The sequence below is a fragment of the Dipodomys merriami genome, unplaced genomic scaffold (assembly GCF_024711535.1).
Source record: "Dipodomys merriami isolate MVZ:Mamm:240054 unplaced genomic scaffold, mDipMer1.0.p SCAF_84, whole genome shotgun sequence".
In the NCBI taxonomy this organism is placed as follows: domain Eukaryota; kingdom Metazoa; phylum Chordata; class Mammalia; order Rodentia; family Heteromyidae; genus Dipodomys; species Dipodomys merriami.
This window is the reverse complement of record NW_027206446.1, coordinates 1,929,485-1,955,200: the sequence shown is the minus strand read 5'-3', so window position 1 is coordinate 1,955,200 and position 25,716 is coordinate 1,929,485. Positions and strand designations below refer to the sequence as shown.

Genomic DNA, 25,716 nt, shown 5'->3' with positions numbered 1-25,716 from the left:
TCAGTAGCTGTAACTGTGTGCTTTTAGTAAAACTATTTTGTATCTATGTAATCGCTTGCAAAATGACCTTCATGCATTTAGCATATTATTTGCCCAGAGAATTACTGGTTTAGGGAAACAAAAAACAAAAAAACTCATCCAGCCAAGTATCTAGTGACTCAGGCCTCTAATTCTAGCTCCTCAGGCTAACATCTGAGGATGCTGGTTCAAAGCCAGCCTGGGCAAGAAACTCTGTGAGACTCTTATCTCCAAATAGCCAGCAAAACAGTTGGAAGTGGAGCTGTGGCTCAAGTGGTAGAGCGCCAGCCTCAAACACCCAGACCCAAGTACCAACACAAAAGCGAAACACAAACATACCTACTCAACACTACGTAAGGGACTGGGTCGGGTCCGTAGTAACCTGCCAACACCTTAGGCGGGCACAGAAGCCTAGCAGGGAACCCGTTCTTCCCAGAATCCATCGCGTCTCTTCCTCTCTCCACTCTGCCCAGCACATCAGTCTAGCCTCACCGCGTGTGTGCGTGGCTTTCTCAGCCCAGAAATGACATTCCGTCTCTTCTAGTCACGTCGGCTGCAAGCTGGACAAAGGTGCAAGCACACGTTCCAGATGAGACACCCCCCTGCCCCCACAGCTGTGGGCTCTGTGCTGGCCTGCACCGTACAAAGAAGCCAAACCCGGGGGGAAAACGAGCTCTGGGTCACACGCAGAGTGCGTCCCGATGACTTCTAGAAACGAATGGTTCTTTTGGTGTAATGCTGCCACTTAGCTGTGGGAAGACGGGGAGGGGAGGGGGGGGCTCCAAAATGGGCTGCGTGGCCATCTGGGCATTTCATTCATGCGCCTCGCTGCGCGACGAGACACCTCTTCACACCCATCTCGAAACTCGTCCAAGTTCACGCGTGGCAGGCAGGAAGGCCCAGAAACCATCTCATTTCCATTTCACTGTGGTCTCCCTGGAGGCGTGCCTGGCCCCGTCCCTGCCAGCCAGGGGCTAACATCTGGAAGCCAACCACCACACCACCTCCTGGGTCCACAGCTGCCCTTCCCAGAACATGGCTGAGCCGGGCACCCCGACACTGTATCATCCTATGACGCCAAGGACAGAGAGGCCATAGGAAACAGCTCGCTGGGCTTACCCAGGGGTGGAGAAAGCTCTGGGGTGTCATCCCAACCCCTCACGTCTACCTAGGATGCTCAAGACGCCTCGCGTGCACACCCTCTATGCACGCTGCCCCTATTCGTCTAATTGGCCGAAGAATCTAGGAAAACGTCAACTGCTCAAAGGGAGAGATTGATCTTATTAAAAACTGAGAGAGCTGTAATCCCTTGCACTCAGGAAGCTGAGGCCAAGGATGGGGAGCCTGAGGCCAACCTGGGCCACCTGGCTCCAGGCAAAGAAGGGAGAGGGAGGAGGGGGAAGGGGAGAGAATCCACCAACCAGACCTCCAGGCTGAGTGCTGAGTTTAATCTTGTGTTGGGGCACGAGGCCCTGAGTAGTCAAAGCCCCAGCACAGTACAAGAGTAAGTGAATACAAGGGCTGGGAAGTGGGGCTGGGCAGGTGGCTCAGTGGTAGAGCACTTGCCTTGCATGCATGAGGCCCTGGGTTCGATTCCTCAGTACCACATAAGCAGAAAAGGCCAAAAGTGGCGCTGTGGCTCTAGTGGTAGAGTACTAAGCCTTGAGCTGAAGAGCTGAGGGACAGCGCCCAGGCCCAGAGTTCAAGTCCCACGACCAATCAAAAAAAAAAAGAGTAAATGAATACATAAGTTCACCCAACACTGAAGGGGCAGATGAATAGAGGAAGCACATCAACTTTATTCTTTACTTAAAGGGGAATATCAAATAGTACACATCAATACTGCAAAACAAAAGGTTATGGATATTTGATAGAATACACACTGGACTGTCACAAAATGGTGTGAGCGCACCAAGACCCGTTCCAAGCTAGTACAGTAGTGCTCTGGGAAGAAGGTCCACTGCTGCCCAAGCTGGCCTCAAATTCACATCCTCCTGTCTCAGTACAACCCCCGGCCCCCAGGAGCTGGTATCACAGATGTGTGGCACTGGGGTCCGGCTTCAAACAGATTTCAGAAACATGGAAGTATAAGAGGGGCTGAGGGGCATGGCTCAGTGGTAGATCTCTTGCCTAGAATGCACACGATCCTAGCTTCTACCACCAGATCCAGAAGAAAAACATCTACAGTACAAAAGGAAGTGTACTTTGTTGAGTGTGTGTGTGTGTGCACACACAAGCCAGTACTGGGATTTGAACTCAGGAGTGGGGCCCTGTCCCTTAAGCTTTCTGCCTCAAGGCTGGCGCTCTACCACTCAAGCCACGCCTCTACTTCTGGTTTTTGGTGGCTTATTGGATAAGAGTCTCATGGCCTTTCCTGCCCGAGCTGACTTTGAACCGAGCTCCTCAGATCACAGCCTCCTGAGTAGCTGGGATGATAGGCGTGAGCCACCAGCACCCACGGCTCTCTTCACTCCTTTAATCAAGTAAGGACGTCCTGTACAAAGCAAGATACATTATTTCATATGCCTGCTGAGTTTCAAGCAAAGCCTTGGCTCGCTATTATTTTGATGCAATCAAGTTTTTACTTGTTTCTATTTTGGATTTTAGGTTTGGTTTGGTTTTGTTTGCCACTCCTGGGGCTTAAACTCAGGCCCTAGGCTGAGTATGTGGTACTGAGGAACTGAACCTAGGGCTTCGTGCATGCTAGGTAAGTGCTCTACTACTGAGCCACCTTCCCAGCGTAATTTTTTTTTTTCCTATCCTGACAGTTCAAAAGAAAATAAAATCTCAGAAGCAAGTATTTCCAGTGAGATTCACTAAAGAAAGCCTAGAGCATCATTAGGGTTTGTAATGACCTAGACTATAAGAAGTAAAAATCTATGTACAGTATGTTCACAAATAAAATTAAATTAAATTTAAAAAAAAAGAAGTAAAAATCTATTAAACAGAGAGGGAAATAACCATCAATTTGACTTACTTCTGGGCTTGCCTCCAGATCATACAACTTTGTGTTTCCTTAGAACATGACGATCATTAAAGAATAAGCATATCGGAAGATTTACCATCACAAATTTAAGTACATCAGAAGTCCGGATTACAAGCCAAAAAGTCACAGCTACAAGTTTCTACACGGGCTGGGCATGCTGGAACACTCTTCTAATAGCAGCCATGGGAAGGCCAACACAGGAGGATCTCAAGTGACTTTAGCCTGGGCTAAAGTCACGCTGTCTCAAAAGAAAAAAAAAAAGGTTGCTACGCAAGAAGCCATGACTCAGCTGGGTACCAGTACCAGTGTTCCCGCCTGTCACCCCAGCTACTCAGGAAGCTGAGATCTGAGGAGCGCGGTTCAAAGCGAGCTCCGTCTTATGTCCATGAGACTCTTTTATGTCCAGTGAACCACCGAAAAGCTGAAAGGAGCTGTGGCTCAAGCAGCAGAGAGCTAGCCTCGAGGAAAAAAAAAAAAAAAAGCTCAAAGACAGCACAGCCAGGCCCAGAGTTCAAGGCCCAGGACCAGCATTAAAAAAAGAATTGTTAAAGCCACAATTTGACAGCAATGGGTTATGAAACACAGTTTAATAGTGCCATCTTTTGCCATTTTATCTACTTCTGGCTTTACTTCACCAAGTTTTACCTTAAGAGATAGTATCTACTTATTATGATTGTTTAGGCAAAGAGATGATCTTTTTAAATAAAAACATAGCCTTATTATAGTACCTCAACATGGCCACCTACTCTCTCTCTGCACACAAATACATCAAAGGAAATTCCAATCTTCAAAGCTCCAAACTTGAACGTCACTGCTTAAAAGGAGCTCAGGAGTTTACTAGGAAGTAGTACTGCCTGTAATTAATAAAAGGTATTGCTTTATTTATAACTAACGGCCAGAAGACAAATCATTTTAATAAATTCTGAAACGTTCTAAAAAGACTACAAATCAGTCCATTAACAATGTAAGTAAAAGCAAGTATGAATAACAGAATACACGCAGCTTAGTGGCTGAGCACTGCCCAGCATCCATCCCAGCACAACAAATAATTAATTAGTGTTAAGTTTCAATTTGGAAAAAGAGTTCCTGAAAGAAAACAGTCTGACTTTTTTAAACTCTACATAAAAGCCACTCTGAATTCACTATTTCCTATATTCTTAGCCAAAAAATACACCCTCACCTTCTGATGTCAAAATGTTTCATCAGTTAAGTTTTTGTGGGTTTTGTTTTTTTCCAAAACATGAGTCCATTTGATCTGCTCACACTCTCCTAAGCAATCAGAACTGAAACTAAAACCTCAGCTCAGGAGCTGCCCGGCCCAGCCCATTACTCATGTTTAATTGATCTCTGTACAGGTGGCAGGCTGCTCCGTAAGAACTGAAGGGGGGGATTCCAAGCAACAAACCTTGCGGAAACACATTCACAATTCCTTGAACGGTGTGCATAATCAAAATCGGCAGATGATCTGACTTAGGCAAGTCAATCTTCTTACATTACTGCCTGGATCTGAAGCCCTGGCCTTTGAAACTGCATCCCTCTGTGTGTGTGTGCATGTGCGTGTGCACGCAGGAGACAGGAAAAGTTCGATGTTGTACACACATGTTAAAAAACAAAAGCCAACCGGAACAGTGAGGCCGTGAAGGGTGGCAGGGCAAGCCCGGGTCTGAGGGGTCTGGGGGGCCGTGGGCCTCGGGATCCTCTCCCTCCCTCAGAGAACACCCACAGCCTGGCTCAGCTCCACCAGACACTCGCGTCCCAGGGACAACTGTGATCCTGCTGAGCAGCAGGCCCAGGTGGGGATCCTGGGCCTGACTGGGGTCAAGGGGGAGGGGGGGAGGAGGAAGGGGGAGGGAGGGAACGGAACCCATGGCGCGGAATAGGGTGCATTATTTATGTAACGACTTGGAGCTCCGTCCAGGACCCGGGACCTGGGGGGGGGGGGGGGGCTGGGCTGTGGGGTCCGGGCGGACCCTCGGCAGGAAGCTTTCCAGCTGGGATGGACACAGCTGCCCTCCGGGCCCCGCCCCCCAAAACCAGCACGGGAGGGGGCGCCCCGGGAAGAGAAGAGGGGGTGACCTTGCCAGGTGCGCCGGGCGGGGGAGGGGGCGGTGGGAAGGGGCCTTCGGGGTCAGTGAGGGGTGGGAGCCGAGACGCGCGCAGGGTCCCCCCCGGGGTCGGGGGTCGGGGGTCTCGGCTGACTGGGGGTGACCGCCGCGATCTGCAGGGTCCCCCCCCCAGGGGTCGGGAGTGGGCGTGGGGGGAGGGTCAAGGCTGGGCTCGTCAGGGATCGAGAGGTCAGGGGTCGGGGTTGGCCCGGGGCGGGGGGGGGGGGGGGGCTCCCCAACCTGCAGCATCAGCTCCTGGGAAGGAAAGGGGGCGTCACGGGTCGGCGTGGGATCGGGGATCGGTGGGGTGTGGAGGGGGAGAGGAGGCCGAGTTAAGTGAGGAGGGGCCCTCTGTACCTGCAGTGTCACCTCCGGGGGGGGGGTCGGGGGTCAAGGGTCGGAGGTGCGGGGCTCGCTGTACCTGCAGCGTCCCTTCCCGGAGGGGGTCGGGGGTCGGGGGGTCAGGGGTCGGGGTCGCAGATCTGCTGTACCTGCAGCGTCCTCTCCCTGGGTTGAGGGGTCGGGGATCAGGGGTCGGGGTCGCAGGCCTGCCATACCTGCAGCGTCCCCTCCCGGGGTGGGGGGGTCAGGGATCGGGGGTCGGGGGTTGGGGGTCGGGGTTGGCGGCGGCCGCCGTACCTGCAGCGTCCCCTCCCGGGGTGGAGGGGTCAGGGGTCAGGGGTCGGGGGTCAGGGGTCAGGGGCAGCGTCCCCTCCCCGGTGGGTCAGGGGTCGGGGCACCCCCGTACCTGCAGCATCCCCTCCCGGAGTGGGGGTCAGGGGTCGCAGGCCCGCCGCCCCCCTACCTGCAGCGTCCCCTCCCCGGGGGGTCAGGGGTCGGGGATCAGGGATCGCAGGCTGCCGCCCCCGTCCCTGCAGCGTCCCCTCCCGGGGTGGGGTCAGGGGTCGCAGGCCCGCCGCCCCCCTACCTGCAGCGTCCCCTCCCCGGGGGGGCCAGGGGTCGGGGATCAGGGGTCGCAGGCCCGTCGCCCCCGTGCCTGCAGCGTCCCCTCCCGGGGGGGCCAGGGGTCAGGGGTCGCAGGCTCGCCGCCCCCGTCCCTGCAGCGTCCCCTCCCCGGGGGGATCAGGGGTCGGGGATCAGGGGTCGCAGACCCGCCGCCCCCGTCCCTGCAGCGTCCCCTCCCGGGGGGCTCAGGGGTCGGGGTCAGGGGTCGCAGGCCCGCCGCCCCCGTCCCTGCAGCGTCCCCTCCCCGGGGTGGGGGTCAGGGGTCGGGGGTCAGGGGTCGCAGGCCCGTCACCCCCGTGCCTGCAGCGTCCCCTCCCCGGGGTGGGGGTCAGGGGTCGGGGGTCAGGGGTCGCAGGCCCGCCGCCCCCGTGCCTGCAGCGTCCCCTCCCGGGGTGGGGTCAGGGGTCGGGGGTCAGGGGTCGCAGGCCCGCCGCCCCCGTGCCTGCAGCGTCCCCTCCCCGGGGGGATCAGGGGTCGGGGATCAGGGATCGCAGGCCCGTCACCCCCGTCCCTGCAGCGTCCCCTCCCGGGGTGGGGTCAGGGGTCAGGGGTCGCAGGCCCGCCGCCCCCGTACCTGCAGCGTCACCTCGCCGGGGTCCCAGCGCGGCCGCAGGTGCCGCAGCAGGCGCAGGGCCCCCTCGCGGCAGCGCCGCTCCTCCTGGTCCTGCACCGTCACGTCCAGCCGGGGCACGTCGGGCGAGCCGGGCGGGACGTGGATGTAGTTGGCCATGGCCCAGGCGACGGCGGTCAGCAGCAGCACCACCGCGGCGACGGCGACGGCGACGGCGAGCGCGGCGGGCGCCGACAGGCTGCCGCTGGGGCCCTCCGTGCCGGGCGCCCGGCCGGGGGGCGCGGGGGGCGGCGGGCGCGGGGCGCGGGCGGGCGCGGGGGCGCGCGGGGCGCGGGCCGGGCTCGGGCGCTCGGCCGCCGGGGCCGGGGTGCGGAGCCGCCGCCGACGCGCAGCGCGGCCGCTCGCGGAGGCTTCCTCCTCGGCTCTGGCCCGCGGCCCGCCGCGGAGCATGCCGGGACGGGCCCGACGCCGGCGTCGCGCCGGGGGGCGGGGCGCCTGACGTCACCGCCGCGCTGGCGCCACAATGGGCGGGGCCTGCGCGCCCGGGCGCGGACGCGGGTTCGGGGCGCCCGGCCTCCCCGCTCTGGGGGTGAGGGGGGGTTCCCCCTCCTCCCCGCGATGCGGGCTCAGCATCCGGGGCCCCGGGCGGTGAGGAGCGTCCGCCCCCCCCGCCGTGCGGCCCGAGCCGATCGGACCTGAGGACCTGGGTTTGAAGGAGGGGCCGGGATGGGGGGTGCCGGGGGGCCGGGGGAGGCCTGGGGGGCCCCGGGGACGCGGGACGCTGAGATCGGCCTGCGGTCGGAGCCCCCGGGGTCCGAGCAGACCGGACGCATCGGGGGATGTCATGCCCGGAGACCGCCTAGCAGAGCCCCTAGATCCCTGCCAGGACATCTAGAAAGATCTGGAAAACGGAGCCGGGCTGGGAGAGACGGGGGAAGAAGGGAGGGAGGGAGGACAGCCGGCGGCAGGCATGGATTGCACCGGTGACAGACCTCCTGGTGCAGCTACTCCCAGGACAAGTGTGTGTCTCTGTGTGTCTGTCTGTCTGTCTGTCTGTCCGTCCCTCCTGGTGCAGCTACTCCCAAGGGTGTGTGTGTCAGGCCTGGAACTCAGGGCCTGTGTGTGTGTATGTGTGTCTGTGTGTCTGTCTGTGTGTCAGGCCTTGAACTCAGGGCCTGTGTGTGTGTGTGTGTGTTTGTGTCAGGCTTTCAACTCAGGGCCTGGGTGTGTGTGTGTCTGTCTGTCTATCTGTCTGTGTCCATCTGTCCCTCCTGGTGCAGCTACTCCCAAGGGGTGTGTGTGTGTCTCAGGCCTTGAACTCAGGGCCTGTGTGTGTGTGTGTGTCTGTCTATCTGTCTGTCTGTGTCCATCTGTCCCTCCTGGTGCAGCTACTCCCAAGGTGTGTGTGTGTGTCTCGGGCCTTGAACTCAGGGCCTGTGTGTGTGTGTGTGTGTGTGTGTGTGTGTGTGTGTGTGTGTGTGTGTGTGTGTGTGTGTGTGTGTGTGTCTCGGGCCTTGAACTCAGGGCCTGTGTGTGTGTGTGTGTGTGTGTGTGTGTGTGTGTGTGTGTGTGTGTGTCTCGGGCCTTGAACTCAGGGCCTGGATGTGTGTGTGTCTGTGTGGGTCTCGGGCCTTGAACTCAGGGCCTGGGTGTGTGTGTGTGTCTGTGTGTGTCTCGGGCCTTGAACTCAGGGCCTGGATGTGTGTGTCTGTCTGTCTGTCCCTCCTGGTACAGCTACTCTCAAGGGCTGTGTGTGTGTGTTTGTGTGTGTGTGTGTTGAGCCTTGAACTCAGGGCCTGGGCACCATCCTTAAGCTGCTTTTGCCCAAGACTAGAGAAAGCTCTACCTCTTGACCCACAGCTCCACTTCCCGATCTGTTGGTAGTGAAATGGAGATCAAGATCTCAAGGACTTTGCTGACTTTGAACTCAGCTCTCAGCCTCCTGAGCACCCAGGATGACTGGTCTCTGAACCAAAAACAGGTGTTCGTTTGTTCAGTTGGATAAGACATTTCAAGAGTTATTTCAAAGGTCAGCTACATAACCATGCTGAGGTTATTTAAAGCCCAGAAGGGGTTCGAGTCCGGGATAAAGATGAAAGGGAAAGAAAACAAACTTTGGAGACTCCACAGTAGGATGACTGTATGATCTTCAGGCTTGTGTCTTGGGGAGGAGGCTTCACTGTGGGGCTGAAGAATGTCACCCTCCAAAAGGAAAGGAAGAAGGTAAAGAAAAAAAGAAAAGAATAAAACAATGGCCACCTTGAAACGATTAGTGTTAACGTGTTACAACATTTTTCCCAGTCATCCCCTACAAATGTATTGGGGCTTCCTACTTTTTTTTTTTAACTAGTACTGGGGCTTGAACTCAGGGCCTGGGCATTCTCCCTGAGCTTCTTTTGAGCCACAGAACTGCTTCTGGCTTTTTCTACTTATGGGGTAGTGAGGAATTGAACCCAGGGCTTCATGCATGCTAGGCAAGCACTCTACCACTAAGCCACCTTCCCAGCCCTTCCTGCCTTTGTTTAAGGGGAAGGAAGGGATCTGGGATTTGACCCTGGAATCTGAACTCATTACAGCCATCGGTCCATATGCAGTGAACACATCTGGTGAATAATTAGGAAATGAAATCCCTAAGTGAACTCAAGTAACCATTCAGAATGTTTTATAACCACATTAGAATACATTTATATTCTGGTGGTTGCAAAAGCTTGTTTTGTAACTCATAAAACAAATACTGGGACAATAAGTAAGCTTATACTTCCTAAAATAAAAAGAAAGGGAACTCAAGTTTGACAATACAGCAAGACAATTGGTTGAACATTTACTAGATGTAGGCTTTTTTTAAGTCTCAGTGTAAACTATGGAAAGAAGGCATTGAGTTCAGTCATCAGAACCAAAAATAAATGAATAAGAGAAAAAAAGATGATAAAGGATAAAATATCATGTACTACAAGAGATGTTAGCTTATACATCATCCATTTGGGGGTACAATAATCCTAAAGCTTTCACATTTCAAATAGTAACTCCTGAACTATTGTATATATTTTATTTAACACTTGAAATTTGAGGGGGGCAGGCCTGGGGCTTGAACTCAGGGCCTGGGCACTGTCCCTGAGCTTCTTTTGCTCAAGGTTAGCACTCTACCTCTTGAGCCACAGTTCCACTTCTGGCCTTTTCTGTGAATGTGGTACTGAGGAATCGGACACAGGGCTTCGTGCATGCATGCTAGACAAGCACTCTACCACTGAGCCATATGCCCAGCCCCAACATTCAGATTTTTAATAATCTTTTTAATATGTCAGGGGTTTTGGTGGTACTGGGGTTGGAACTCAGAAACCATGAGCTTGCTTGCACTGTACCATTTGAGCTAAACTCCTGCCTAATATATTGTTGTATTATGCATCATAAAATTGTTGAGTTTCTTAAAATAATGCACTTCATACAGTGATTCAATGGCAAATTATGAAAAGTTATTTTGGAAATGCTACTTGTTGGAAATTTTAATCAGGTCCATTAAAAAGGAAGAGACAGAGCTGGGAAGGTGGCTCAGTGGTAGAGTGCTCGCCTAGCATGCATGCAGCCCTGGATTCAATTCCTCAGTACCACATACACAGAAAAAGCAGGAAGTGGCACTGTGGCTCCAAGTGGTAGAGCACTAGCGTTGAGCAGAAGTAGTTCAGGGACAGCGCCCAGGCCCTGAGTTCAAGCTCTGGTACACGTGTGAATGTGCCCACACACACACAAAGTACTCTATGATCTCAAAAACTGAATTCACAGACATGAGGGAGAAATGAAAAGGCAAAGATTTACTGAAGAGAAAGACAAGGAGAGCAATTACTACACAGGAGAGGTCCCACAGGACGGCACCCCTGGGGTGCAGTGTGCAGTGTGAAAGCTGAGTGACTCTCAAGATCTCTGGACAGAGTGGTGTGTGGCTCAAAGCAGAAGAATAGAGCCAGGCGCAGGTGGCTCCCACCTGTCATCCCAGCGACTCAGGAGGCTGAGATCTGAGGATCGAGGTTCCAAGCCAGCCCAGGCAGGAAAGTCCATGAGACTCTGATCTCCCATGAACCACCAGAAAACCGGAAGTGGCGCTGTGGCTCAAAGTGGTAGGAGCGCTTGGCCTTGAGTGAATGAGCTCAAGGACAGCACCCAGGCCCTGAGTTCAAGACCCAAGAAAAAACAAAGATCACTGGACACGCTGTAAGCCATCGCAGTCCCCAGACCCAATCAGGTGCTCCATGAGTGTTACATTATATTAGACTTTGCCAGAAAAACCACACAGACATCCGGGTACAGAGAACAAAGAAAAGGCTTATTGCCAGGAAAGGGGGACCAGCAAGACCCCTTCTCACAAAGGAGAAGTGAGAAGCAGCGCCGGCTATTATCTGGGGTGACCTATGTAACCTAGGGGGTTAGGAGGGGCTGGGAGGGGCCAGGAGGCGGAGACCCTGGTGTGGACATGCGGGCCAGGGGCTTCATCGTGGCAGACTAGGATGTATAGTAGACAAGGGTCCTGCGGCTGCCCAGACCTGAAGTCACTCTAAGGGGCTCTGGCGGCCTTCTAGGATGGCAGCTGCCCAAGAGCAGTGCCATCCCAAGGTATATGGGCTGGAGGCTGATGACTTACTGACTTTGCTACCTGGGTCTGGTGTTGCCTAGGAAGGGAGCGTGCTGAGCTGTGGAGAGGGGAAGGCGCCTGCTAAGCTGTGGGAAGGGAGCTCACTGGGCTGACACTGAGCCTGTTCCAGCTATCCCTGCACCGTGCAGCCGCTGGCTGGCTGGCTCTCTGGGCATCCATTCAGGCACGCACCTCTGGGTTCAGTGAGTCCCTAGTTAATGTGCAAATCTCCCAGGGGCAATGGGCCATGATGTGACGTCCAAGGTACCACGTGCAGGACTGCTCAAGGCCATGGTCATGTGACACCAGACTGGCTCTGCTCCAGGCCACGCAGTAAGGCCACGCAGTAAGGGATAGGGAAGCGGACTCTGTGGGAGGGAAACTTTGCTCTGATCGCCTAGCCATTTAAAAAACAATAAAAGTTGAAGTTAGGAAGCTGAATCCGTCATCAGTGAGCTACTGCAACCATAATCCCTCCTCATGGTTCATAAAGAATAATCCTGGGAAGACTCAAAATTAAAAAGGAGCTGGGGAACTGGTGGCTCCACGCCTGTCACCCTAGCCACCCAGGAGGCTGAGATCTGAGGATCAAGGTTCAAAGCCAGCCTGGGCAGCAAAGTCCTTGAGACTCTGATCTCTATAAACCACCAAAAAACCGGAAGTGGCGCTGTGGCTCAAGCGGTAGAGCGCCAGCCTTGAGCTGAAGAGCACAGGGACAGCGCCCAGGCCCAGGGTTCAAGCCCCAGAACCAACCCAAAAAAAATAGTGTATTTATGTCAGTCAGTGATTGCAATTATCCCATTAGTTGATGAAGGCTACCTTGCTTAGCAGATTCAGTTCTTTTGCTTTTAGATCTGGTTTCAACCCCAGAGTGGCTAGCCTCTGGGAGGGATCCCAGTGGGGGGGGGGGGGATACCTGGGATCCATTCTGGGTCCCACTTGAAGGCACAAGCCTAAAGCTTGGGCCATGGGGCCCGGTTTTCTACCCGATCAGGCATGTTGGCTTGGGTAAGAGAATAGCCAGAGAGCGAAGGAGACATCCCAGGGCTGGAGGGGGGGGTCACAGGGAGTCTGGGGGGGGATCATGGGGGTCCCCCGGCTTCAGGCAGCCCCGGGGCTGCGGGAAGGCAATCGGAGGGACCCCGAGAGGAGAGGGCGCCCCCCAGAGCGCGGGGCGGGGCCCCCAGCCGTGGCCAAGGCCCGAAGTCCTGGGGGGGGGGCTCAGGGGTCCCCAGCAGGGGCTGGAGGAGGGGCGGCCGGGCGGACCCCGGGGAGGAGCCTGCTGGGAAGGTTTTATGTTATTTTCTTTTTGCCAGTCCTGGGCCTTGACCTCAGGGCCTGGACGCTGACCCTGAGCTCTTCAGCTCAAGGCTGGTGCTCTACCACTTGAGCCACAGCACCATTCTGTGTCTGTGGTCCTGAGGAATCGAATCCAGGGCCTCCTGCATGCTAGGCGAGTCACTCTACCCCTGAGCCACCTGCCCAGCCCCTGCAAATGACATTTTAGAGGCAAGGCCAAAATTGCAATCCATCCAGGAAAAACTGATCCACTGTGATATTGGTCTAAAATGTTACTCCAAGAAAGCTCAGGAAAACCCAGAAAAGGTTAAGTCACAGATTGGGAGAAAATGTTTGCAAAAACGCCTATGCAATAAAAGACTCGTCTCCAAAATCTGCAACGCACACTTAAACCTCAAAAGGGAAAACAAACTTAGTTTTTAAAATGTTTCAAGGAGCCAGGCGCTGGCGGTGGCTCACGCCTGTCATCCTGACTACTCAGGAGGCGGAGATCTGAGGATCACGGTTCAAAGCCAGCCTAGGGCAGAGAAGTCTAGGAACTCTTATCTCTTCTCTCATCATATATCTTCTCTCTTAGCTCCAGTTAACCACCCAAAAAGTCACCAGTGGAGCACAAAAGCTTAGGGACAGCAAGAGCTCAAGCCCCAGGACTGGCACAAAAGGAAGAAAAATTAAAATAAAGAAGTAAAATGTGGCCAGAAGCAGAAGATCTATGTTTCATTGGAAACATGCACAGGTGACAAAGGAGCGTCTGTTGAAAACATGTCTGACCTTCACACGCCCTTGAAGAATGCAACATGAAACAAGGGAACACCAATACCATGGCATATCTATTCAAGTGGCTAAAATCCAAAACACTGAAAACAACAAAGGCTGGTGAAGCTGTGGGGTAAACGAGAATTCCCCCTTTAATCATTTGGGAGAAGCAAACTATCACAGCCCCGCCCTACGCTCCACCATTATGTTCCTTGCTATTTACCCAAGTGAGTTGAAAAGTTATGTCCACATAGAAACCTGTGTGTGGCTATTTACAGAACCTGTATGCACACGTTGGAAAGCAATCGTGATATTCTTAGAGAATGAATAGAGGGCTGGGAAGGTGGCTTCATGGTAGAGTGCTTGCCTAGCATGTGTGAAGCCCTGGGTTTGATTCCTCAGTACTATGTACACAGAAAGAGCCAGAAGTGGCGCTGTGGCTCAAGTGGTAGAGTGCTAGCCTTAAGCAAAAGTAGCTCAGGGACAGCGACCAGGTCTTGAGTTCAAGCCCCAGGACTGGTAGAGAGAGAGAGAGAGAGAGAGAGAGAGAGAGAGAGAGAGAGAGAGAGAGAGAGAGAGAGAGAGAGAGAGAGAAAGAGAGAGACCTTAACTCAAGTTCCAATATCTACACACACACACATACACACACAAACATAGCCTTCTACCCTGTACTTCTAGATCACGGCTCTAACACAGAGCCATAATTACCAGCCCAATTTCTTCCTTTTGTACATCTGTTTAACCACCTCATAAAACTCTCTGCCTTGTAAACACCCACTTTATGCATTTAAGTCATAATAATTATGCCACATATAAAAGACCAGAAGAGCCATTTATATCTTATTACATAATAAGCATTTTGTAGGAGAGAATAAAGGATCATTGAATACAAATCCAGAGACTCCAGTCAGAAAGGTTTTTTTTAATTATTATTATTACAATGGACTTATTTAGTTCCGAGAATAACAATGTAAAGAATTTACATACACACACACACACACACACACACACACACACACACACACACACACACACACACACACAAATCTGTGAAATGAGATTCTGTAGGAATGGCTAAGAGCCAGGATTGAAAGTGGGTTCAAAATGAAATCAGTCCTGGGGCTGGGAATGTGGCTTAGTGGTAGAGTGCTCGCCTAGCATGAATGAAGCTCTGGGTTCGAAACCTCAGTACCACATACATAGAAATAGGCAAAAGTGGTGCTATGGCTCACATGGTAGAGCACTAGCCTTGAGCTAAAGAAGCTCAGGGACAGAAGCCAGATTCTGAGGTCAAGTCCTGGGACTGGCAAAAAATAAAGTTGGAGGTCTGCCTATCCCAAAGACCCCATGATTTCCACATTTATTTTGGTTGGTCATGGGGCTTGAACTAGGGGCCTGGGTACTGTCCCTGAGGCAATTTGTGCTCAAGGCTGATGCTCTACCACTTGAGCCACAGCTGCACTTCTGGTTTTCTGGTGGTTCATGGGAGATCAGAGTCTCACAGACTTTCCTGCCCAGGCTGGCTTTGAACCTTGATCCTCAGATCTCAGCCTCCTGAGCATCTGGGATGACAGGGCCCAGCTCCCTCTTCTTTTCTTGAAACAGAAGCTGACATTAGACTCTAAAGCTGTAGATGTAGGAGAAGAATGAAGATAGTATATCCTTGAAGACTTTTTCTGGCCCTACCTAATGGAGTTAACTAAGTCAGGCTGCTCCAATTTCTCTCCTTCTCTGCCCATGGTGGTTTTAAAGCTCTGGGTAACACGATGTGGAAAGACGATCCCAAGAGCAAAGCAGGAGGGACAATAGTAAATAGTCTGTGGTCATGGCTTCCAGCCACCCCAACACCAGAGTGGATGCAAGAATTTCCTTGTCACCAGAATGTGAAAGAATTACAGATGGGTGGGGGGAACCCTGAAGATGACAACAGAAGTCACAGGTTTCTCATTGCTGTTTTGGTGGTTGTTAGTTTTGTTTGTTTGTTTATTGTGGATTTGTGTTGTTTTGGTGCTGGTATTGGGGCTTGAACTCAAGACCTCTCTCTCTCTCTCTCTCTCTCTCTCTCTCTCTCACACACACACACACACACACACACACACACACACACACACACACACATGACCTGCCTTCTCTTCAGTCCTCTGCTCCCTTCCTCTGTCTCAGGAAGTGACATAGAGCACTGAAAAGTTCAAGCTTTTAAACATTTGTTTGTTTGTTTGTTGTTTCTGGGACTTGAACTCAGGGCCTGGGCGCTGTCCCTGAGCTTTTTTGCTCAAGGCTAGCGCTCTACCACTTGAGCCACAACAACCATTTCTGGCTTTTGCTATGTAGGTGGTGCTGAGGAATCGAACCCAGGGCTTCATGTATGCTAGGCGAGCGCTCTACCACTGAGCCACCTGCCCAGCCCATGGGTTTTTTCTTTTTTTTGTAATTTGTATTTGGGGCTGGTTAGTTAGTGGATACGATTCTCGTGGATTTGTCAGTCCTGCCTGCCTTTGAACCATGTTTCTTAGAATCTACACCTTCTACATAGCTAAAATGGCTGCCGGGGGGTGGGGGGTGGGTTCTAGCACCTGGCTGGAAATCTCTTCTTTATTGCAGAAACCTAATTGATCACGGGAAAGGTAAGATGGAGATGAATCCCTTCACCCACACCATCCATCATAATCGGTTCAGACAAGCATCATCAATGAAGAGTGCAGTTTGGCAGGAAATGGGGGAGAGGAAACAGGATGTTTACGTAGCAAAGTGCTTCTGAATAATGTCTATTAATAACTCCATCACCAGCTCAATTTCGTGGCGGGACTTCCTGGTGACACATGCAGAGAAACGGCGTCTTAAGAAAAAAACCCACCAAGCTCAATGTTATCATGAAGAAAACCAAAGCCACCCAGATTGAGAGTGTGTTCTAGAAAATGCCTGGAACCCTCATCACCAGGGAAGCTATCCATTTTCCAAGGACAGTGGCTCCTGCCTGTAGTCCCAGCTGCTTGGGAAGCAGAGATTGGCCGGGAAGACATCATTTGAGGGTAGCGGGCATGAAAAGTGAATGAGATCCCCATCTCAACAAACAAAACCATGCATGGTGGTTCACCTCTATAGTCTCAGCTACATACTAGAAGATCACGGTCCAGGCTGGCCCTGTGTATGAACGAAAGATCCTATCCAATAGAAAAAAAAAGATTAAATTTTTTTATAAATAACTGGAATGTATCTCAAGTGGTAGAAACTTCCTAGCAGGCATGAGGCTCTGAGTTCAAGCCCCAAAGAGGAGGAGAGAGAAAAAGTGTGTTAATTTTATGAACTTCCAAAAAAGCCTGGATAAGATTGTTAAGATTGAACAATCAGGAGACACAGCAATTGAATGGAAGCAATGTTCTAACCAGGTGTGATGATACCTCCCTGTAATCCTAGCGACCCTGGAGAGAGAGAGATCAGGACTACTAAGATTCCAGGCCAATCAGGAGTCAGAGTCTGCCAGATCTCATCTCAAGCAATAGCTGGGCTATGGGGAGAATGGACAGGTGGACCACAGTCCAGTGCAGCCACTCATAAATATAAGAGCCTGGGCTGGACAGGTGGCTCAGTGGTAGAATGCTCGCCTAGCAATGCAGGAAGCTCTGAGTTTGATTCCTCAGTACCACATCAACAAGAAAAGCTGGAAGTGGAGCTGTGGCTCAAGTAGTAGAGCTCTAGCCTTGAGCAAAAGAAGCTCAGGGACAGTGCCCAGGCCCTGAGTTCAAGCCCCAGGACTGGCAAATGTGTGTGTGTGTGTGTGTGTGTGTGTGTGTGTGTGTGTGTAGCCTTATTGGAAAAATTAACAAAGCAATAAAGGTAAATTGTAGGTATCCAGTGACTTCCAGTGTTTTGTTTCATTTTGTTTTGCTTTGGATTCCTAGGGTGTGAAACGCGGGCAGTTTTGCATTTTTCAAGCAGGTGCGCTACCATTTCAGCCATACTCTCAGCCTTGAGCTTTGGTATTCTACCTACTAAATGGAGAAAGAGAACATACGTATTGCATTTACTTTCAATTTGGGGGGGGGTTGGTCACAGGGCTTGAACTCAGGCCTGGGCGCTGTCCCTGAGCTCTTTCACTCAAGGCTGGCACTCTACCACTTGAGCCACAGCGCCACTTTGGGTTTTCTGGTAGTTCATGGGAGATCAGAGTGTCACACACATTTCTGTCTGGTTGTCTTCGAACCGTGATCCACGGCTCTCAGCCTCCTGAGTAGCTGGGATGACAGGCGGGAGCCACTGGTGCCTGGCTGTCTCCTAACTCCTCATGAATGAGTGCTGTGACGTGTAAGGCTGCAAATGGACTGCCACGTGTTACAATTCAATTGCCACGTGCTACAAATATTACAGTGTTTATTCTCAGTCCACACAATGACGCTCACACTGAATATCTGGGTTGGTCATTAATGGGTTCATTGACATTTCTTAAAGAGTCCAGAGTCTAACCCTGCAATGATGTCGGCTGATAAAAATCCTGCCACACCTTTTACCAAGACTAGCAGGGAAATCCAGGTCATCTCAAGACTCCGGGGCTGCCAATCCATGGGTCTAAATAGACTGAGCTGAGCCAGGCACCGGTAGCTCACGCCTGTCATCCCAGCTACTCAGGAGGCTGAGATCTGAGGATCGAGATTCGAAGACAACCAGGGCAGGAAAGTCCATGAGACTCTTTGTTTGTTTGTTTGTTTGTTTGTTTGTTTTTGAGTCTAGTCGTGGGGCCTGAACTCTGGGCCTGGGCGCTGTCCCTCAGCTCTTCAGCTCAAGGCTAGCACTCTACCACTTGAGCCACAGCGCCACTTCTGGCTTTTTTCTTTTTGCTTATGTGGTGCTGAGGAATCGAACCCAGGGCCTCATGCATGCAAGGCAAGCACTCTACCACTGAGCCACCTTCCCAGCCCCTCCATGAGACTCTTATCTCCAATGAACCACCAGAGAACTGGAAGCAGCACTGTGGCTCAAAGTGGTAGAGCACTAGCTTTGAGCAAAAGAGCTCAGGGACAGCGCCCAGGCCCTGAGTTCAAGCCCCAGAACCTACAAGAAAGGAGGAGAAGGGGGTGGAATAAGAGGAAGAGGAAGGAGGAGGAGAAGAAGAGGAAGAGGAGGAAAAGGAAGAAAAGGAGGAGGAGGAAGAGGAAGAAGTAAAGTGATCATCTGATCATGTCTGATGATCCTCTTGCTCTCAGCTTCCTTTGAAACTGGGATGACAGGTGTATGCCACTATGCTTAGCTATTTGTTGGAATGGGGGCCTCTTAAACAACTTCTGCCCCAGCTGGTCTCAAACTGTCATCTTCCCATCTCCAACCTCCTCAGTGATTAGGCTCACCTCATGAACATCATTGTTCTAGATCTGAGCCATTTGTGTTTCTTTTTCCTTAACATTTTGTATGTCATTTTCGTTTCTTGGCTTTGTGTGTATGTATGTGGGATTTTTTTTTTTTTGCCTTAGCATTTGTGTATTTCCCCACTAAGCTACATTGCCACCCCCCAAATTAATTTTTGTACCCCTTAGCACAGAAACAAGCTTTAAAAACAAACAAACAAACAAACATGGGCTGGGCAGGTGGCTCAGTGGCAGAGTGCTCACCTAGCATACAGAAAGCCCTGGGTTCGATTCTTCAGTACCATAGATGCAGAAAACGGCTCAGGGACAGTGCCCAGGCCCTGAGTTCAAGCCCCAGGATTGGCAAAAACAAACAAAACAGTGGAGCTGGTGCATCACGTGTTTGTCATTAAGTGCTGAATGATCAACACCTCCTGGAAGTCTTTAGACATGAAGTACAGAGGCTGCTGGGTTTCTACGACCTTTCTCTGTACTACTACAGAGATGCACAGCCGAGCTGAAAATTGACCGGCTGGCTGAGGAAATGAGGAACACCAGCAGAGATGGTCTGAACATTCGAGAAACCACTGAGTTGCCAGGGTTTGGAGAAGCCCGTTTATTGTGAGATGTTTACTGCTAGGAAGTCAATGAATAGATTTGAAATTTCCCAGTAACCCGAGATCAAGCTCAAGGTGGAATCTGACCCCGGGCTGGCAATTCAGCCTGTGTTTAACTTCTTTAAGTCACTCATTAACTATTTATGTTGCTAATAGGAAGTGGGTGATGATTCATAAAGCAGTATATATATAAAAAAAAAAAAGAATAAACACAGGGTAGAGCTGCTGACTCACACCCAGCTACTCAGAAAGCTGAGATCTGAGGATCCTAGTTCAAAGCTAGCCCACGCAGGAAAGTTCCCGAAAACTTTATCTCCAATCAACTGACAAAACAAAAAAACAAAACCGGAACTGGAGCTGTGGCTCAAGTGGTAGAGCGCCAGCCTTGAGTGAAAGAGCTCAGGGACAGTGCCCAGGCCCCAAGTTCAAGCCCCACGACCAACACACACACACACACACACACACACACACACACACAAATACCTTGAGCAAGAAAAGCCAACAGTACATATCAGACTTTCTAAGCTTACAATTGTAAGTTTTGTAAGTTTATTATTGTAAGTTTATTAAGAGAAATTTAAAACTAGGAGGAGTAAGCCTCTTTGTGTGTGGATGCCAGTACATGGAACTGAACTCAGGGTCTAGGCGCTGACCCTGAGCTTTTTCCCTCACGGCTAGTACTCTACCACTTGAAACACAGCTCTACTTCCAGTGTTTTGGTGGTTCATTGGAGATCAGAGTCTCATGGACTTTCCTGCCCTGGCTGGCTTTGAACTGTGATCCTCAGATCTCAGCCTCCTGAGTAGCTGAGATGCAGGTATGAGCCACTTAACTCAGCTGTGACTGCATTCTTCAAGGGTGTTTCCAACCTAACAGAGCTGGGCAGGTGGCTCAGTGGTAGAGCGCTCGCCTAGCATGCATGAAGCCCTGGGTTCGATTCCTCAGCACCACCTACATAGCAAAAGCCAGAAATGGTTGTTGTGGCTCAAGTGATAGAGCGCTAGCCTTGAGCAAAAGCAGCTCAGGGACAGCGCCCAGGCCCTGAGTTCAAGCCCCAGGACTGGCAAAACAAAACAACATAACAGACAATCAATTTCAGCTCTGGTTGTATGATAATATATCAATGTAGAGACAGGAGAATTTTTCCAGGAAAATCTTGCAGGTTAATGAAGCTTTCCAAAAGGCTGTGGCTGTGGAAATGTTGAAGGTGCCCTGACCTCTTGTGCTGACAGACAGAACACTTCAATAGCTATTTGGAGATCTTTGAAGAGCAGACTGTACAAAAAAAAAAATCTTATTTTTGTAAAGCTTTATGAGTCAATGAGCTCTTTCGCTTTGCAATAAAGCGGTCAAGGTTACCTTTGCCTGGAAAGTTTATTCCCATTATCTCTAAATACCTTTCAAGTCAGGGCCACAGGCTCATGCCTGTAATCCCAGCTACTCAGGAGGCTGAGATCTGAGGATTGTGGTTCAAAGGCAGCCCTAGGCAGGAAAGTCCAAGAGACGCTTATCTCCAAGGAACCACCAAAAGCCCTTAAGTGGAACTGCGGTTCAAGTGGTAGAGTGCTAGCCTTGAGCAAAAAGAAGCTCAGGGGTTGGGCAGGTGGCTCAGTGATAGAATGCTTGTCTAGCATGCAGGAAGCCCTGGGTTTGATTCCTCTGCACCACAGACAGAAAAAGCTGGAAGTGGCGCTGTGGCTCAAGTGGTAGAGTGCTAGCCTTGAGCAAAAGAAGCTCAGGGACAGCACCCAGGCCCTGAAGTCAAGATCTAGGACTGGCAACAAAAATAAATAGATAAGCAAATGAATAAATACATTCCAAGCCAGGTGCCAGTGGCAGGAAGCTGAGATCCCATGATCGTGGTTCAAAGCCAGCCCGGGCAGCAAAGTCCATGAGACTCTTATCTCCAATAAACCACTCAGAAAACTGGCAGTGGCGCTGTGGCTCAAGTAGTAGAGCGCCAGCCTTGAGCTGAAGAGCTCAGGGACAGTGCCCAGGCCCTGTGTTCAAGACCCACGATCGACCAAAAGAGAATGAGAGGAAAATAGAGGCAAGAAGCCAAGAAGGCAGGCAGACAGAAAGAAAAGAAAGATTGGGGGAAAAACCGAGATTATGTGCAAAAGATTGCTTTAAGGTGTGAGTGCATTGTAATGTCACATGGTATTCACTCGTGTCTCCTGACGATAAGAAAACTCAGCCGATGCATGACCTTGCAAGCTAATTAAAAAACGACTTTAAAACAACTCATTAACAAAATAAAATCAAAATTGTAAGCCAGGCATTGGTGGCATACATCTGTAATATTATTATATTCAGTAGACTGAAACATGTCAGGACAGAAGAACCCTTCAGACTCCATCTTGAAAGTAACCAGCAAAAAGCTGAACTGCAGGCCTGGTTCAAATGGAACAACCAGCCTGGGCAAGAGAGTCCGTAAGACTCTTCTCTCCAATTAACTCCTCAGAAAAAGCCAGAAATGGTGCTGAGGCTCAAGTGGTAGAGCACTAGACTTGAGGGGGAAAAAAAAATCTCAGAAACAGCACCCAGGCCTAGCATTCAAGCCCCAGGACCAACACACACACACACACACACACACACACACACACACACACACACACACACACACACACACAGATAATAGTTCTAAGAAAATAGTCAATCTTTTTTTTTTTTTTTTTGCCAGTCCTGGGTCTTGAACTCAGGGCCTGGGCGCTGTCCCTGAGCTTCTTTTGTTCAAGGCTAGCACTCTACCACTTGAGCCACAGCACCACTTCCGGCTTTTTTTCTGGTACTGAGGAATCGAACCCAGGGCTTCATGCATGCTAGGCAAGCACTCTACCACTGAGCCACCTTCCCAGCCCAAATATTCAATCTTGATTAAGATATAGATATATAGATATATAGTGAGTTTTTTATATTTCCAGTGGAGGTACAACTAAGTTTATACATTTGCATGTGACTTTTTTTTTTTAACGAAACAGAACATTTGCATATAATTCTTCTTAGGAGAAGCTATCATAGTGGAGAAAGTCTTTAGTACGTAAGAAGTACAATGCATTCCTCAGCGTGTACTTCTTAAATAGAAGAAATTCGAAACAATGTAAGGGGAATATCTACCTGGAAGGATCTGATGCTGTCCTCAAAATCTGCTTTCAGAGAAAAGAGGGACTGCATTAAAATTAAGGCTGTGGAAAAATGGAAACAAAGCTGGCAAGACAGTACAATTCAAGGGGCTGGGCAGGTGGCTCAGTGGTAGAGTGCTTGTCTAGCATGCATAAGGCCCTAGGTTCAATTCCTCAGTACCACATACACAAACAAACGTCATTAAATAGAAAATATTTAGCCTAGCATTGGTGGCTCCCACCTGTCATCCCAGCTACTCAGGAGGCTGAGATCTGAGGATTGAGGTCCAAAGCCAGCCTAGGCAGGAAAAAATCTGTGAGACTCTGATCTCCAATAAACTACCAGAAAACCAGACTTGGCGCTGTGGCTCAAGTCGTAGAGCGCCAGCCTTGAGCTGAAGAGCTAAGGGACAGCGCTAGGTCCACCACTGACCAAAAGAAAATTAAAACATATAGATCTATATCATCATAGAACAGATTATCTCCATTAATTAATATTTTATTTTGTAGATGCTGGTCCTGAGACTTGAACTCAGGACCTGAGCACTGTCCCTGAACTATTTTTTTTTCACTCAAGGCTGGCACTCTACCACTTGAGCCACAGCTCCACTTCCGGTTTTCTGGTGGCTCATTGGAGATAAAAGTCTCATGGACTTTCCTGCCCAGGCTGGCTTTGAACTGAAGTCCTCAGATTTCAGCCTCCTGAGTAGCTAGGATGACAGGCATGAGCCACTGGCACCAGACTAGTGGTTGTTCTTAAACATGTGAAAAGCTGGGAAGATCCTTTGGACAGGAGGGTCAGGACTTTGCTGGTAAGTTCTTCAGCAGATCTATCCAGCCCGTGTTGTGCTGAGTTAATAAGGATGATTTGCACACAGCCTGGGGGCCCAGTTGGGAGCAGAGAAGCTGAGGGAGAGAGGGGGAGGGGGGACGGAAACCAGAGTCAAGACTTTTAAGCAAACTTAAAATTGCTTTCTTGTTTTTCCACTTGAAAAAATTTTCCATTTCTGAACATAATTGATATCCCTGAACCCCGCTGCTCCCTTTGATTAAGTGAGAAGAGATTAATTGCTATACCTTGCACTCTACCAGATACTTCCTGGGGGTACTTGGGGCTCATTATTAATTTTTTTTTGGTTAACTAGTTATTTCATAATTCAATTAAAACAAGGATTATAAGTTTGCAGAAGAAAGTTTCAAGCGATCTTCGGTCTGCTTTCAAATACTTCATGCAGCAAAAAGAAGAAAGAAGATGAGGGTAAAATGGAGCCAGAATGAAAATTATCTGTGTGTGTGTTTGTGTGTGTGTGTGTGTATGTGTGTGTGTGTGTGTGTGTGTGTGTGTGTGTCACTTGAACTCAGGACCTTGTGTTCTTACTTGGCGTTTTCACTCAAGGCTGGCACTCTACTGCTTAAACCACACCACCATTTGTGATTTTTTCTAGTTTATTGGAGATAAGAGTTTCACAGATTTGTCTTCCAGGGATGACTTTAAACCTTGAATCTTAGGGGCTGGGAAGATGGCTCAGGGGTAGAGTGCTTGCCTCGAATGCATGAAGCCCTGGGTTCGATTCCTCAGCACCATATACATAGAAGAAGCTGGAAGTGGTGCTGTGACTCAAGTGGTAGAGTGCTAATCTTGAGCAAAAGAAGTGCCCAGGACCAGTGCCTAGACCTTGAGTTCAAGCCTCAGGACTGGCAAAAACAAACAAACAAACCCCAAACCAACCTTTAACCTCAGCTCTCAGCATGCTGAATAGATAGGACTACAGGAGTAAACCACAGGTCTTGTAGATATATTTCGTATGTGTGTGTATGTTTGTATATATATAGTCAGTCGTGGGTCTGAACTCTGGGCCTGGGCGCTGTCCCTCAGCTCTTCAGCTCAAGTAAGTACTCCACCACTTGAGCCACAGCTCCACTACAGGATTTTTCTGCTTCTGGGGTGCTGAGGTATCGAACCCAGGGCCTCATGCATGCAAGGCAAGTGCTCTACCACTGAGCCACCTTCCCAGCCCCTGTTATGTATATTTTATTGTTTGGAAATAGCAATTGGAATTTAGGATCATTTGAGCTATAGGTTTATCTCTCGCTTCTATCTTGCTTATTATTTGTTTCTTTATTCTCCTCTCTTCTTCTTCTTCTCCTCTCTTCTTCTTCTTCTTCTTCTTCTTCTTCTTCTTCTTCTTCTTCTTCTTCTTCTTCTTCTTCTTCTTCTTCTTCTTTTTCTTCTTCTTCTTCTTCTTTGTCGTCGTTGTCGTCGTCGTCGTCGGTGCTGGGGCTTGAACTCAGGGCCTGGGCTGTCCCTGAGCTCTTTCATTCAAGGCTGGCGCTCTACCACTTTGAGCCCCAGCTCTACTTGCGATTTTCTGGTGGTTTATTGGAGATCAGGGTCTCAGGAACTTTCCTGCCCAGGCTGACTTTGAACTTCGATCCTCAGATCTCAGCCTCCTGAGTAGCTGGGATTACAGGCATGAGCACTGGTGCCCAGCTTCTTATTCTGTTTTGATATTTGTGGACTTTATGGATGACTGGATTCTAAGTCTGCCTGGGATCTTCAAAGTGGTGAATGAAGGCTGAAGGTTAGAAGGGAAACTTTCAACAGAAAGCTTTCAGCTCTCCTACCTTTCCTTTGGTTCTTTTTGTTTTAGCAACACTCCAGGGCAACTGACCCGGGAGGGACTGCAGGGCTCCATCTAGCAGCCAGACCCACAAAATCTCGGAAGCCACACCCTTTCCTACACTAATGGAGGAGGCCAAGGGGTACAGTCTCATTTTAACTGAGAGCATACAGCAACATTAGCAGAGCAATGATCTGTGTGTTTGTACTCTTGAAAACAGTCATGACAGTCTCTCTCTAACCTAACATTTTGCTTTAGTGACATGAGACAAACATGTCTAACCTAAAAACAAAACAAAAACAAGCTGGGCACCGGTGGCTCACGCCTGTCATCCCAGCTACTCAGGAGGCTGAGATCTGAGGATCCCAATTGAAGGCTAGCCTGGGCAGAAAAGGCTCTGATCTCCCACGAACCACCAAAAAGCTGGAAGTGGAGAGTGTGGCTCAAGTGGCAGAGTGCTAGCCTGCAGTACAAAAGCTCAGGGACAGCACCCAGGTCCTGAGTTCAAGCCCCAGGACACACACACACACACACACACACACACACACACACACACACACACACACACACACACACACACACACACACACACAAATCCATTCCTAGCCTCCCAGCCCTAGGGAGGCTGTGGCAGGAGGATCCTGAGTTTGACCTCAGTCAGGGCTCCACTTTGAGATCTTGTCTCAGCCAACAAAACA

The 25,716-nt window shown here is 50.5% G+C and overlaps 1 protein-coding gene across 1 annotated transcript in view; it reads right to left on the bottom strand.

Annotated features, from left to right (window-relative positions):
- Positions 1-6,882, bottom strand: part of Etnk1 (ethanolamine kinase 1) — a 37,277-nt gene extending 30,395 nt beyond the window's left edge. The window contains exon 1 of the mRNA XM_070011613.1: positions 6,650-6,882. Coding sequence (XP_069867714.1) covers positions 6,650-6,805 — 156 coding nt within the window. The 5' untranslated portion in view covers positions 6,806-6,882. The remainder of the gene's footprint in view (positions 1-6,649) is intronic.
- Between the last annotated feature and the right edge of the window lie 18,834 nt (positions 6,883-25,716).